Below are 14,303 nucleotides of genomic sequence, written 5' to 3' on the forward strand. Positions count from 1 at the left end.
CATTTGTCATTTTTATAACTGGGTTGTCTTTTCATGCGATGTAGTATTTAAATCTTCATATATTCTAGAGACAGGTCATTGTACAATGATGTATGTCTGATGCCTCACACTAGAGAATGTATATGGTAAATAGTGGCTTCTATAAAAACAATAATAATAATAGCTATTGTCCTAACTGTAGATGAAAAATATTCACAGAGTGTCATGGCAGGAAAGAAGGGAGTGAAAGTGTTGTGTATCTCCAGATTGGCTTCACATAAGACCACCTACAACAGCCCCTCTTAGCCTAAGAGAAAAAGGGATGCAGAGATGGGGCTCTGAAAGACCAGCTTTTGTAAGTGAAGGAAGGACCTGAGGTGTGTTTACCATGGAAACAGCTGGTTATCTCACTGTTGTATTAGCTCAAAATAGGCTTTATGATTGCCATCCCATTTCCTATCCCAGTCTGCCCCTAAGAAGGGCAGCTTCCTTCATCTGTTTGTCAATTTCGATGGATTTCTATGGCTGTGAAGGGGAATCCTTACCTTTTTTGTTTTTTAAGATTTATTTATTTATTATATGTAAGTACACTGTAGCGGTCCTCAGATACTCCAGAAGAGGGCATCAGATTTCATTACAGATGGTTGTGAGCCACCATGTGGTTGCTGGGATTTGAACTTGGGACCTTCAGAAGAGCAGGTGGCACTCTTAACCACAGAGCCATCTCGCCAGCCCCTGAATCCTTAGCTTTTATTAGTGTATATTAAGTGCACAAAATGATGAACTTTAATGTAACTTTCATATGTACACATCATCGTATCCACAACCCTGAAGGGTGTGGTCTCAGAGGCTGGTTGTCAAATGTTTCTAAGTGGATTGCATAGATACTGTGTCTCAGTATCCTGATTAGCATATAAGGAAACCTTAAAATTCCTTTGTGACCCTACAATTGACCTTATAAGATACAGAACCTCTACACACACACACACACACACACACATATCTTTGCTGGGGTGGGTGTGCATATCTTCCTGGGTATGAGGACAACTTTGGGTGTCCATAATGTAGAAGTTATTTATAAAACAGTCAACTGTGCGTGTATTTGATTCTAGCATATATACTAAGCACATGAACTGTGGAGGACGTGCTGTATGCAGCCTGAGCCCCACAGCACAAAAGGCCTTCAGTTCTAGCAAGCAGTTTTAAGAAATCAGTTTGCCTAGATTTTCCATGATGTTACTCATTTGTTTTGTCATCTGCTAGCACATGTTAGCAGAAAAGTGAGAACAGGTGCCATAAGCTTAAGAAAAAATGTGTTGGGAATTGTTTTAATCTTTAAGTGGCACACATTCGAACAATTAGCATAATCTAATTTAAGCTACAAAACACTTCAGTCCGGTTGGATAGGAAACAGTTGTTTCATAGGGCAACTTCCTAGAGCACTGAGGGAGGGTTGAAGTATCCATGTAAATCTATAATATGCTATCAGAAATGAAACATCCTTGGTAACATACTAGCTTTGTATTTTTATTTGGTCACTAGCCTAGTTCAGTTTATCAAATGCTGGCCAGGTGTTGGAGAGGTGAAAGAACCTGTTTAAAGATGTGACCCTTTGTCCTGAAGGAGCCCACCCTCCAAGAAAGTCACACATAATGTAGGACACATGAGTCATTAGTTCCAAGCAGAAAGCTGGAATAGTAATAGCAAAGGCTTCAGAGCCCAAGGCAGCGGGAGATCGGGTCTGATTCAGAATGGGGTCAGTTTGGGAGAGCTTCTCCTGAAGCTGCAGCCTAAAAAGGCCAGGAGAGATGGGGTATGGCAAAGCCATACTGTGAACTATTAGAAAGGGCGCCAGGACGAAACTCAGGAAGCGGAGTTTATCTGGAATACCCAGAGGATAGCCTGCTGATGGGATGTGGCAGAGTAAATGGGGATATTGGGAAGAGCCACAATGTGCAGTCTTGATTTTACTAAACAACTTGAGTTTAGACTTGATTCTGTAAGGACTGTTGTTACTGTATGCTATCTCAGTAGACACTTGTCCTGTTACTGTGACAGAAGAGCTGCAAGAGCCACTTAGAGCAAGGGTTTCTTTGGCTGGCAGTTCCAGGTTATGTATGTGTCCACCGTGGAAATAAGTCAGAGCTTCGTGTGCTTGGACACACCGAATCTTCAGTTGGCAAGCAGAATGTGCCAAACACTGCATCCAGCTCTCTTTGACTTTTAGAGAATAGGAATTTATCTAGATGGTTTCTCTCGGGCATACCCAGGGGCTTGTCGCTCAGGTGATTCTAGACCCTGTCAAGTTGGCAGTCAAAATTAACCATTACATGGAAAGCTCTTGAACCTGACTGTCACAGCTAGAAGTGTAGAAGCAGGTTGAAGTTTAGGTAGAAGATGAGGACATTTTAGAGACCATTCATAAGTGGAAAAAATACCATCTTTCAAATATTTCCATTTCAAATCCCAAGGAGTATCTTTGCCTTTAAATTTTGATAGCTGTGATGGTTAATCCCAATTGCCAACTTGATAAAATCTGGAATTACCTGGGAGATGATCCCCTAGGGTTGGCTACCTGTGAGGGTTTATCTTGATTGGGTTGATGGGAGTAGGAAGAGCCACCATAGGGTGGCATAATTCCCTAGGCTGGGGTACTGAACTGTAGAGGGGAAAGTGAGCTTGAACGCAGACATCCACCTTTCTCTGCTTCTTGATGGAGGATAGATACAGTGGTCCTCAAGGTTCCTCTGCTGTGGTCCTTACTGGGATGGACTGGAACCCCAAATTGTGAGCTGAAATAAACCCTTTCTCCCTTCAGTTGTTCTGGTCAGATGCTTTGTCACAGCAACAGGAAAATGAAATGATAGCTAACTATGCTTCTGGAAAGCCAACTGCCCTTCTTTATTCTTGAGTGATGCCTTTAATAATAAACAAACAAAAGCTGCTTTGGGGAGTTTTTCTTTTCAGGACTAACTCGTCTGACTCAGTACCTCACAGCCAAGAAAGAAGAACCACTCGGGTTTGCATTTTAGGAACAGGACCAGGAAATGTGTCTATATTAGAAGAAGAAACAGATTGACCTGGAGGAGGGCAGCTAGAAAATACTTCAGCCAGGCCTAATGGCAAAGGCCCCATAATCCCAGCATCTCAGAAGACAGGAACATCCAGGTCAGCCTGGGTGACTTTGTGAGACCTTGTCACAAAATAAAATGTTGGGGGGTAGTGTTTGGTTAGGTTTGATTCTATCAGGGGAAAAAAAAAAAGAAGGGAAAAGAAAGGGTGAGCAGGCCTCCGGTTAGGACTGGATACAGCTGCGATCCAGCTCCGCCCCCTTTGGGCGGTGCCACTTGAGGCTTAACACCAACCCAACTTGTGGCTCAATTCTTTCCTTTGTAAATTGAGTGTAATGTTGGTAATCGCTTTCCGGCTCTTTTTGGTTTGTTTTGGTTTTTTTTTTGCTAGTTTGTTTTCAAGACATGGTTTCTCTGTGTAGCCCTGGCTGTCCTGGAACTCACTCTGTAGACCAGGCTGGCCTCAAACTCAGAGATCTGCCTGCCTCTGCCTCCCAAGTGCTGGGATTAAAGGCGTGCGCCACCACTGCCCGGCCCCAGCTCTTTTGAGGATGAAATCATTTGACATGTGTCAAGAGTTCCAAATAGTGTTTGGCATGAAGCAAGAGCTCAACAAATATTAGCGCTTGTTAAGTTGTTAGACAGTAAAAACAAAACATCTGCCACACTAATCAGAATGTTCCCGCTATAAACACCTTAAACAAGGAAGGGTTTCTTTGGTTGTTCCTGGTTTCATCCTGTCCCCATGGGGAGCCATGGTGGCCAAGAAAGAGCAGCTCATATCATGGCGGCCAGAAGCAGATGGAGAATGTTTGTGGAAACAAGCTTTCTCCTTTCCCCTTAGCCCATCTGGGCTGAGGCACATTGATGGTGCCATAGGCACCCAGAGTGGGTCCTTCTCCTCCTTCTCCCTCCCTCCTCTTTCCCCTCCTCTCCTCCCCTCCTCCTCCTCCCCATCTCCTCTTAACCCTTCCTAAAATTGCCTTCATATAAACACCCAGAAGTGTGCATTACTAACCTCCTAGATATCTCTCAATTCAACCAAAATGGTAATCAAGATGACCGTCATATCTGCCTGTGATAATTATCGTTTACTAAACCTTTTTACAAATACACCAGCTATGTGGCCAGTTTTAGCTAGAGTATTGCTAACAAGTCATCCCCAATACAGAGATAGAAAACAATTCCCATCTTATTGCACTAATGACTTCTAAGAAAGGCATGATAGGACAACTTTTCTCTGCCTTACAGTACTTAAGCCATCACTAGGGAAGACAAGAAAGCCTGGGTCAGCTGAGGCTGAAGCACCCACTTTCAAGGTGGCTTCTCGAAGCATGGTGGCCTCGAGGTAGTCAACAACCATCTCACAGGGTCTCCACAGCAGAAGTTGTTGTCTTTTACCACCCAACCTCGGGTACAGAACAAGCCCACCCAGATTCAGGGGCAGGACATATTAGCTGCAGCCTTCTGTGGAGGCAGTCCCCAAAATCCACAGCCTTGGTTCTGGTTCCTGATTCCACATGAGTGTTGGCAACTCAGTGGCAGTTAAATAATTTACCTGAAGGTAATAACCAGTCTGCCTAAACAGGGAGCCTGACTTTTAATCTAATTCTCCTCAGGTCTTACCTTTTCAGTTAGGCTCTTGAGTCTCCTTCACCTAACATATTCTTATCAATGTGTCAAAGTTCAAAGAAAAAAATGTAACTAGCTTACATTTTAGATACATGTTAGAAAGTTGCCCTTAAAAGAAACAAGAGGTTTTCAGAAGCAAGAAGCAGGTGGAAGGGAGGAAGGATGGAGGGCGTGTGGCTAAGCAGGTACAGCTGTGTGCTGGATAGGAGGAGTGGCTTCTAATGGCTCAGACCACAGTACAGTCCCCTACTTGACAATGAGTAACCGCATATTTCAAAACAGCTAGTACACACAGACCTGATTCAAGGACACGATGAGGGTTGAGATGGTAGACATGCCAATGCCTCGATCTGACCATTACTTATTGTGTAAATGTTTTCAAATGTTACATTGTATCCTATGTGTCCAACCTATATGCAAACTAACATAAAATATAACTAAGTGCCACATGGCAATGTATGGCCAACAAGAGATTATGTAGAATGGTCTTATAAAAATGTTATCTAGTGATGACATAACCATTATGTCACTAGTTATGACATAACCATTAGTTTGCATAAGTGCTATCTTAATAAGGGTCTCTATTGCTGTGATGAAACACCATGAGCAAAAGCAAGTTAGGTAGGAAAGGGTTTGTTTGGCTTACATAGCACATTCCACTGTGGGAAGCCAGGCAGGACTCAAACAGGGCAGGAACATGGAGCTGATGCAGAGGCCGTGGAGGAGTACTGCTTTCCGGCTTGCTTCTCATGGCTTGCTAAGCCTGCTTTCTTATAGAAGTCAGGACCACCAGCCCAGGGACAGCACTTTCCACAATGGGCCGGGACCTCCCCCACCAATCATTAATTAAGAAAATGTCCTACAGGCTTGCTTACAGCCCCTATTGAATACAGACATTTTTCTCAATTAAGGATCCCTCCTCTCTTATGACTATAACTTGTGTCAAGTTGACAGAAAGCTAGGCAGTGCACCTGTACTCTGTGATATTCCCACAATGAAACTGCCTAACAGTTCAGGTCTGAGAACCTGCCTCTATCACTGAGCAACACACATCTGTATTTCTTCTGAGTATCAGGCTCCCATTGGTAAGAACTTGCACACACCAATTTCCTATTTTCAGATGCTCCTGGGGTGAGTTCAGTCCTGATTTTGGTCAAACAGAAACTCTGTATTGTTTTCTCACAAACAGAAATCTTCTCTGAAAATGATCCCATATGTTTGACTATGGTTTCATTTGTTCTCCAGGAAAATCTCACTTGGCCATTGTCCAGAGAGTGAACAACGAGGGTGAAGGAGACCCTTTCTATGAGGTGATGGGCATTGTGACTCTGGAGGACATCATAGAAGAGATCATCAAGTCGGAGATCCTCGACGAAACTGACCTCTACAGTAAGTGTGGGTCTTCCTACTCCCCTGAGACCCCCAGGAACGCATCGGTTTGATGAACAATGGGAAAGGGTGTCAAGGCAAGTCTGTGCACCGGTGTGTCACCCACGGCCAGCCAGTGCTAGCATGGCAGGACACCCTGGCCCACGTTATCCTGAGTCACTAGGGACATGCTGGTGCGGTGTTATCAGAAGGGAACTTTCCAGAACACAGTTAAAACTGGGGAAAGATAGCTTCGCCTTCAAATGGAAAAAATGGCTAAGAGAAAGACAGTGTGCCCAAGAGGAGGCCCAGGGGGCTCTCTGCTCTTGTTTCTGCCCTCAGCATTGTTCCCGTGGTGGCTCTTTGTCTACCTAGAGGCAGAGCCCAGCTCCCCTTGGACCTTCTCACACCATACCACCAGTGAACAATGAATGAGCACTGTCATAGCATCGCCCTTCGCTAAAGCCCAAAGGTTAAATGCCCCTGTTGGATGCTGTTCTTGGACCTCATGCCTCTGCCCCCTGGATCAGGTCCCTGTGTGGCTCCTGTTGCTGCTTCTGCCTCTGGTCTCTTCCTCTCCCTGCACCGCTCAGGAACAATATGGCCTCCTCTTTATAGTGAGTGACAGCTTCAGGCCTATGGGCCTTATCAACGCTTTGTCTGCCAGCAACACAGGGCTTACTTTGTCTGTGAAATTGCAATGTTATCTAAGTCCACGGGAGTCTCTGGCCAGGAAATGTTTCCTCCCGAGAGTTTCATTTCCTAGGCTCTCCACTCCATTCCCTGCCCAGGGATAACTCATTTGAGATGAGCAGCCTCGGTTCGCCAGAGCAATCTTCCAGAAACTGTTTCCTCGCAGCAAAAGGCTGTGATTCCGTATGGCAGGGATACCCGTGGGCCAAGAAGAGATCAAAGCTAAAACACGGGCCAAGCCCTTACTGAAAGCAAGCTGGGTGTCACCGCACCTTCCTTCGGGGACCTGGGAATGCAGGACTGATCATTGTCAAACAAGGTTGGAGCTCAGAAGGGACCTCTCCCATTCCAGGCTCCCTTCTCTGCCCACCACCCTTGGTCTAGAACTTCCAGAATCCTTAAATGCAATTGACGGAGACCATACTGAAATGTTAGTCGTTGGTAGAAGGCTAAATTAGTAGTCTCTTCCTGGGGTAGTGTTTTAAATAACCCTAATGCTTCAAGTACCCACTATTAAAATCAGTGTACTAAAGGGAGAGATTATAGGGATGTCTCTACGAGGAAAGGTTAATGGCGTGCTGGCAGACCCATAAGCGAATATGTCATATAACTCGGAGGCCACTCACTAGTGACAGCAGAGAAAATGTGTTCTAAGCCTCTCCTTGACGCTCACTTTCTGCATGAGCCTCTTCCAGAGCATCCCCACATGGATCCCTAAGGGCCTCACAAAGCTGGAAAAGTCAGAGTCCTGTGTTTCTTCGGATGTGACTGTGACTCATCATATACACTCTGGACCCCTGGGGCGGAATCATGCCACCTTCTCAAACAGAGCAAAAGGAAGGTTGAAGTGCAAATAAAGGCCCAGAGGCAAAGGCAGGTCCACTAGAGCTGTGTAGATGGGAGCCAGTCCTAAGGCCTGAGAGAAGCAAGTTCCAAAAAGAAGGGGGTTTGGGAGGAGCTGGAATCTGAGGCCCTGATTTCCTGCTGTGAGGACACATCCCTTTGGTCTCTAGTATATCTGGTCCACTGTACCACAAGCCCTGGGGCCCTGCTGTTTTCCAGGCCAAGTTTGAAGAGAACAGGGACACATCACTCTCCCACTCCCCCCAGAGCAGGTGAGGTAGGTTAGCACTTCCATGTCTTTTTTTCAACACTCTAAGCAACAGAGAAGTGATCAAAATAAACGCTTCCTCCACTTAAAAAAAATTTGTATGTATATGTATACATACATAATATACATAAATGTGAACTACACATGCGTATACACATGTAGACTTTTCCCTTTTTTTTAAGATTTATTTTATACATGTGAGTACACTGTCACTGTCTTTAGCCACACCAGAAGACAGCATCGGATGCTAATTATAGGGAGGTGGTTGTGAGCCTCCATGTGGCTGCTGGGATTTGAACTCAGGACCTCTGGAAGAACAGTCAGTGCTTTTAACTGCTGAGCCATCTCTCCAGCCCCCTAGACTTTTCCTTTTAAGAGAAACCCTGTCTCAAAAAACCAAAAAAAAAAAAAAAAAAAAAAAGACTTTTCCTTTTAAAAAAGCAAGTTAAAAAAAACTAATTAGGAAAAAGTACGTCTCTCAGTGCGTAGACTCATGCCCAGTGTACAGGCTCTGAAGTTCCAGGCTCGGCTTAGTCCTCATCTGAAGAATCCGCTTTTGGAAAAATTCTATATGCACGCTGACTCCTTCTCCTTTTGGTTTCCTTGTATTTCCCATGATCCTCTCTCCAGAGGGTCCCGAGGGAAGCAGGAGAAATGTGAGTGGGAAGAGAGTGACATGGCTTAGCTACCACACCTAGTGTGGCTTAAACCCACAGGAAAGAGACTAGGTGAGCCCTGCTCTAGGGAATGGAAGAGGACAGAGGGAGAAACCCCAACCCCTTTCATGCCAAGAATACCAGCAGCTTATGTCTATATGACATTGTATAAACACTGCCAAGTCCATTAGAGCCTTGCAATAACTGCACAGATAGAGAAGTTATTAAATGTCTTGTATGGATTAAAGCAATCAAAAACTCTGATGCATGGAGAGTTTGCACAGCTCTCGGTTAAGAGAACCAGCCTTAGAACTCTGGGCATGGGAACCTCCCTCCCTCTCCCACCCTCCACCCTCCACCCCCTGCCATCTTTCCCCACCCCTTCATCTACCACCTAAGCTCAAACAACACTGAACCATCTGCTGCCTGCTGGCTCCTACTGGGAGGGAGTTGGCCTAGCCTCCTACAGTTGGCAAGGCAGAAGTGTGTGGTCCCAAAGAATCTGGGTAAGCATCCAAAGACCAACAATGATTCTGACTGTCGTATTTCCCCTGTGGTCCTATAGCTGACAATCGGAAAAAGCAGAGGGTCCCACACCGGGAGAGAAGGCGGCATGATTTCTCTCTGTTCAAGCTTTCAGACTCCGAGATCAGAGTCAAGATCTCGCCACAGCTGCTGCTTGCCACACACCGCTTCATGGCCACAGGTAGGACCTGCCCTGCCCACGCCCTGCCTCAACACTTCTAGTAGAATCTAGCATGGCACCAGGCACCACATCTCTTAACTTTTCTCCATCCCCATCTGGTGTTCCACTGCCACTGAGAGCCAGGGTTTGAGGAAGAAGGCTGCCTCCTGTGGGGTCGAGGTAGCTTCAGGCTCCCTGCTGTGTTGATGGAGAGGAAGTGAGTAGTCTTTACCAGAAAATGCATAACTTCCATTTCCTCTGCTCACTTCCTAGCCTAAAGCCAACCTCCTCCATCCTACTCGGATTGGGGTGCCCCAGACCTTTGTCCCAGAGGGAAAAGCATTATCCTACCAAGCAACAAGCCCATGTGTTCTGCTCCTCACTAGGAGTCTGGAGTGGGAATCCTGGTGCCCTTAGAAAGAAATACAGGCATAGGAACTCCTTTGTATGAAGAGGCTAGGATTTGCCTTTGAGCTCTCTGACATCACTCAGCCCTAATTAACATGCTCACCTAGAATGGTTAGTCCATGACTAAGTTCCATTTTTAGCTAATACAATACGTACTCTTTGAGGATATAGTAGAGTGCTAGCCAGAGCTGGCCAGGTACTAAAAGATGGGTAACAATAAAGTGGAGCCTCCTTACAGTAGAATTTTCAACATGTAATCTTGTCTGAATGTAATTTTTTTTAATCATGGATCAATTGCCCAGAGCAAAACAGCTTCATCTGCTTAGTATAATTCTGCAAGTATCAATATATAATGCCTATTAATAGTTGAGTATGATAAATGATATTTTACATTGTTGACAACTTATCATTTGAGTCATTACCTTTCTGTTAACTTGGGATTCCATTTCAGCCAGCAGGTGAATGTTATCCAGATAAGCCAGACTCAATTCTTTGTGTCTAGAGTTGTCCAGGGTCCAACTCTAAATAAAATCAGGGACAAAAGTCATAACAAAACTGACCTTCCCCAAACGCTGACCTGTTTCTCCTGAGATATCAATGAAGCAATAGTCAACCCCAGAAGGCATAGAGAAGGCCCCTGGATGCACACTGGGGATTAACATTCCTCATCTGAGGGATTGATTTGCAGACACACACACACACACACACACACACACACACACACACACACACGGCCTACTTAAGGGTCTTGTTCTAGATGAAACCCCAGATGCTGCACTCGCCTCCTGCCAGCTTTTGCAGTTGGAATGGGGTGGGGCAGCAGTGCAGATGTCCACCACCACCCCCTGCTGCCTTCCAGAAGTGGAGCCCTTTAAGTCCCTGTACCTTTCGGAGAAGATCCTGCTCCGGCTTCTGAAACATCCCAACGTGATCCAGGAGCTTAAGTTTGATGAGAGGAACAAAAAAGCCCCCGAACACTACCTCTACCAGCGCAGCCGCCCGGCGGACTATTTTGTGCTGCTCTTACAGGTGGGTGTCAAGGTCAGGGGACTTCTGAGAGCAAGAGGAGGGCACCTGCAGGGCAAAGGGGAATTCCTCGGGCTCTGCTTCCCTCATTGCACAGTGCCTGGAGAACAAGGTCAATGGGTTGGGCGTCCTTGCATTACCCACAGGAAAGCCACAGGCATATAAGAATTGTATCCCGGGAGCTGTAGCTTCTCCCATGGGCGTTCACCTTAGCACTCGAGCATGTTTGGGGGACAATAAGAAGCCTGCATGTTCAGTAAAGGCATTCTCCTTCTGAACTGAAAGAGCCTGTGGAATCCTGATATCTCGGGGTGTCTGCTTGAGTGTCCCACTGCCTCCTGATATGTACATGACTCTTCTTAAACCCTCTCTTCTGTTGATCTGACTCTCAGCACCTCTGACTTCCACACTGGCCCTTGCTCTGCCTCCTGGACCATGTGGGCTACATTTATTCTCAGTGGTTCCCTGAAACATCTCTCTCTGTAAGGGCCAAGAAGGAAGGCAATGACTGAATGAAAAAGGCTATCAGTTGCCTACCCTGGGTACCTGGACAGGCCTGCCTTAAGTATCTATCACAGCTGGGTATGATGGCACATGCCTGTTATCCCAGCACTCAAGAAGCAAAGGCAGGAGGATACCTGTGAGTTTTAGAATAGTCTGATCTACATACTGGGTTGCGGGCAAGCCGAGCTCCGTGGCAAGACTCTGTCTAAAATAAAATTAATTACTTAATTAAAAGTGTCAGGCACAGTTCCACTGGAGCACAGCTTATCCTGTCCTGGCCCCACCGTGAGCTCCGTCACTGGCTCCATGTCTCTTCCCAGCAGAGTTTTATAGGCCCTAGAAACAGTGATGGCTTAAGATCTGAGTCAAGATCACATTGAGTTAGAACTGGCTGCTGGCCATTACAGTCCACCTCAGCCTATCCCTTTTATGCCATGATTTGTCTCATATATATCATTCCAAGCAACCTCAGTAAAATGATGATTCTACCCCCATAAATGGGGTCCTTTTCTTCACCTTAGAAATGAATCGTGTTACATTGTGTATATAATGCAAGGACACATGCAGTCCTTCGTAAGGAAAAGTTTTCAAATAAAAAGCTGAAGGGGATAAAGTAGAAAAAAGGTAGTAGTCTCAGGAGTTGGAAAGATTTGCCTTCAAAATGCCATTGTTTCTATTTGCTAGCAAACCTTAGCTAATCCAGTGAACCTCTCTGAGCCTGAATCAATTCATCTGTCAACTGGACACAAAAATGTTACATATGCCAGGTGGCAATGTTCATTTTAAACATTTTATTATGGAAAACTAGTCAAAAAGTAGAAAGAAGAAAAAAAAAACGTAACTATTACCTAGCTTCAACAACTGTTGACATTTTGTCAAAAATTCCTAATCCCCCCATTTGCAAATATTTATTTTGAAAAATGCAAAAGTGCCAGGCATGGTGGTGCACACCTTTAATCCCAGCACTTGGGAGGCAAAGACAGGCAGATCTCTGAGTTCAAGGCCAGCCTGGTCTACAGACAGGACTACACAGAGAAACCCTGCAGGGCTGACTATGAGAATCCACAGGTGCACATAACAGTACCAGCTGCATAAATGCAGCTCTACACTCATGGTAGTTATTCCTGTCATTGACAATGGATGTTAGTTATCGCTGTCACCAGTGGTGAATTCAACAAGAGCAGGTTCTAGCTCAGCCAGACCCAGAAATGGTCTCATCTGGGACACTGAGTCAGTAAAGCTGTTTACTATGCTCTGGCTTACTGGTGCTTTAGGCCTGTGTCCTCGAAAGGCAGCTACAATGTAGCAGGAGAGCTTCGTTATTCAGGACCACGTGCTGCTTTAGGACTGATAAAGCTGTGAATTCACTGCAAGGGGCTTCTGAAGTCGGAGCTTGTGTTTCTGTAAAGGAAATCTAGGCAGAATTAACACTGCCCTGTGATCATGTGAGTCCATTTGTCCTTGCCCACAAAAGTCCTTAGGGTCTGAGCGAACGCAAGACCTGGAAGTGCCCATCCCAGCCTCAGTAAGCTCCTTACCCTCCTTCTGTCTCCAGGGCAAAGTGGAGGTGGAGGTTGGTAAGGAAGGCCTTCGCTTTGAGAACGGAGCCTTTACCTACTATGGTGTTCCAGCCATCATGACCAGCGCTTGCTCAGGTATTCCAGTTCTCAAGCCGGGAGTTTATCAGGGAAGCAGTGGGGCCCACCAAGAAAGATCTAGGCGCAAGTCACGACTTTTGTGTTGACTCCTGTTAAACACCTTCAAAATAAGCTGTTTCGCTTCCTTGGCTCGGGTTTCCTTCTGTGCAAAGAGGGCATAAAAATAACTTCAGATTTTGTTTGGCTTTAAGAGGAAGAAAATTGAGGTGGGGGTGGAAAAGGTAATCTTGTAGCAAGTGCTGGGGTGGAGACCGGGCTTTTCTGTAAGAAAGGACACATTGTTTCACGCTACCTGTCTTCCCTACTACCCTCCTTCCTGTTTGATTGCCTGATTCCTGCAGGGCTAATTGGTGCTGGGGTGGAGTAGAAGTGGAGATTTCCATGAGACATTCTGTTTTCTGAATTACTTCTGAAACCCACTGCACCCTTCTGTCCTTAGATAATGACGTGCGGAAGGTTGGAAGTCTGGCTGGATCCTCTGTCTTCCGTATGTATCTCTCAAACCCCTTCCTCATGTCTTCCCTGCCATGGTCCTGCCTCAGCCCACTCTGGGAACCTGAACCAGGCTATTTGAACATGGGCTGGGTTAACGTGAATGCCGGCAGCTTCATTGTAATGCTCTGCCGGGAACACTGCCTCCCACCAGGTACCCACAGAGCACGGAGGCTTAGCTTTTGTGTGTCTGGAATGTGTGCCTTGGCTTCTCTGTTCATGCACAAGGGATGAACAGAAGTGTGGCTTGCGGGGGAGGGGGGAGGGTCCATGAGTTGCAACTTGTCGGGGAATGCAGGAAGTTGATCTGTATGCTCTGGTGGCCGTCCAGTTTTGCCTTCTGTGCAATGGTAATTCACCCTTGGCCTTTATCTGAAGTGCTATAATATTTTGGTTTGGTTTGGTTTTGGTCTATGATGTTTGTCCTCAGGAAAAGGTAACTGTGGCGTTTGGTGTTGTGGCTCAAGGCTGGTGGAATCTGTTGCTTAGCCATTGCTCTTTCCTTGCCTACAGCTTTTCTGTCGGCAACAAGGTGGCTGCCAGCTGGCCATGCATGCAGCTTGGGGGTGTGTGCGAACTGGCACAGGGCTGGTGGCTGGCTTGATCTGCCCTTCTGTGCTCTACCTTGCTAGTTTCTGTGCAGAATCAGTGTGTTTGTGTGTAGAAAGCATGGCTTCAATTGTGATCCGAATGTAATCTAGAAAGAATTTTCTCTAGAATTCCTTTAGATTCATTGGCTTAAATTTTGCAGTGGCCACTTAAATGTCAAGTGGGGTATTTCCTTTCATCATAAAAGAGATTTTACATAGTGTTTTATATTTGGATTTATCTAAAGGCTTTGAAGCATCATAGGCCAAGAACAGCAAGTTAAATGTCACTTCAGAATGAGAAAAAAGGGGCAGAGTGTATAGAGCAGTGGCCAAGTAGTTGTCTGGCAAGGTCAAGGCCCTGAGTTCAAATCCCAACCCCACAAAAAAATAGATAATAAATAAATTTATTAATTAAAATTCTAATAAGAAA

At 45.6% G+C, this 14,303-nt stretch overlaps 1 protein-coding gene across 4 annotated transcripts in view; it reads left to right on the top strand.

Moving 5' to 3' along the window:
• The window catches only part of Cnnm1 (cyclin and CBS domain divalent metal cation transport mediator 1), a 57,667-nt gene that overhangs the window by 18,907 nt on the left and 24,457 nt on the right, over positions 1-14,303 (top strand). For all 4 annotated transcript variants that reach the window (XM_021151434.1, XM_029472841.1, XM_021151433.2 and 1 more), the window contains exons 2-6: positions 5,928-6,071; positions 9,076-9,216; positions 10,463-10,632; positions 12,689-12,788; positions 13,231-13,278. In XM_021151434.1, the coding sequence (XP_021007093.1) occupies positions 5,928-6,071; positions 9,076-9,216; positions 10,463-10,632; positions 12,689-12,788; positions 13,231-13,278 (603 nt within the window). The remainder of the gene's footprint in view (positions 1-5,927; positions 6,072-9,075; positions 9,217-10,462; positions 10,633-12,688; positions 12,789-13,230; positions 13,279-14,303) is intronic.

Source organism: Mus caroli, chromosome 19 (genome assembly GCF_900094665.2).
Source record: "Mus caroli chromosome 19, CAROLI_EIJ_v1.1, whole genome shotgun sequence".
Classification (NCBI taxonomy): domain Eukaryota; kingdom Metazoa; phylum Chordata; class Mammalia; order Rodentia; family Muridae; genus Mus; species Mus caroli.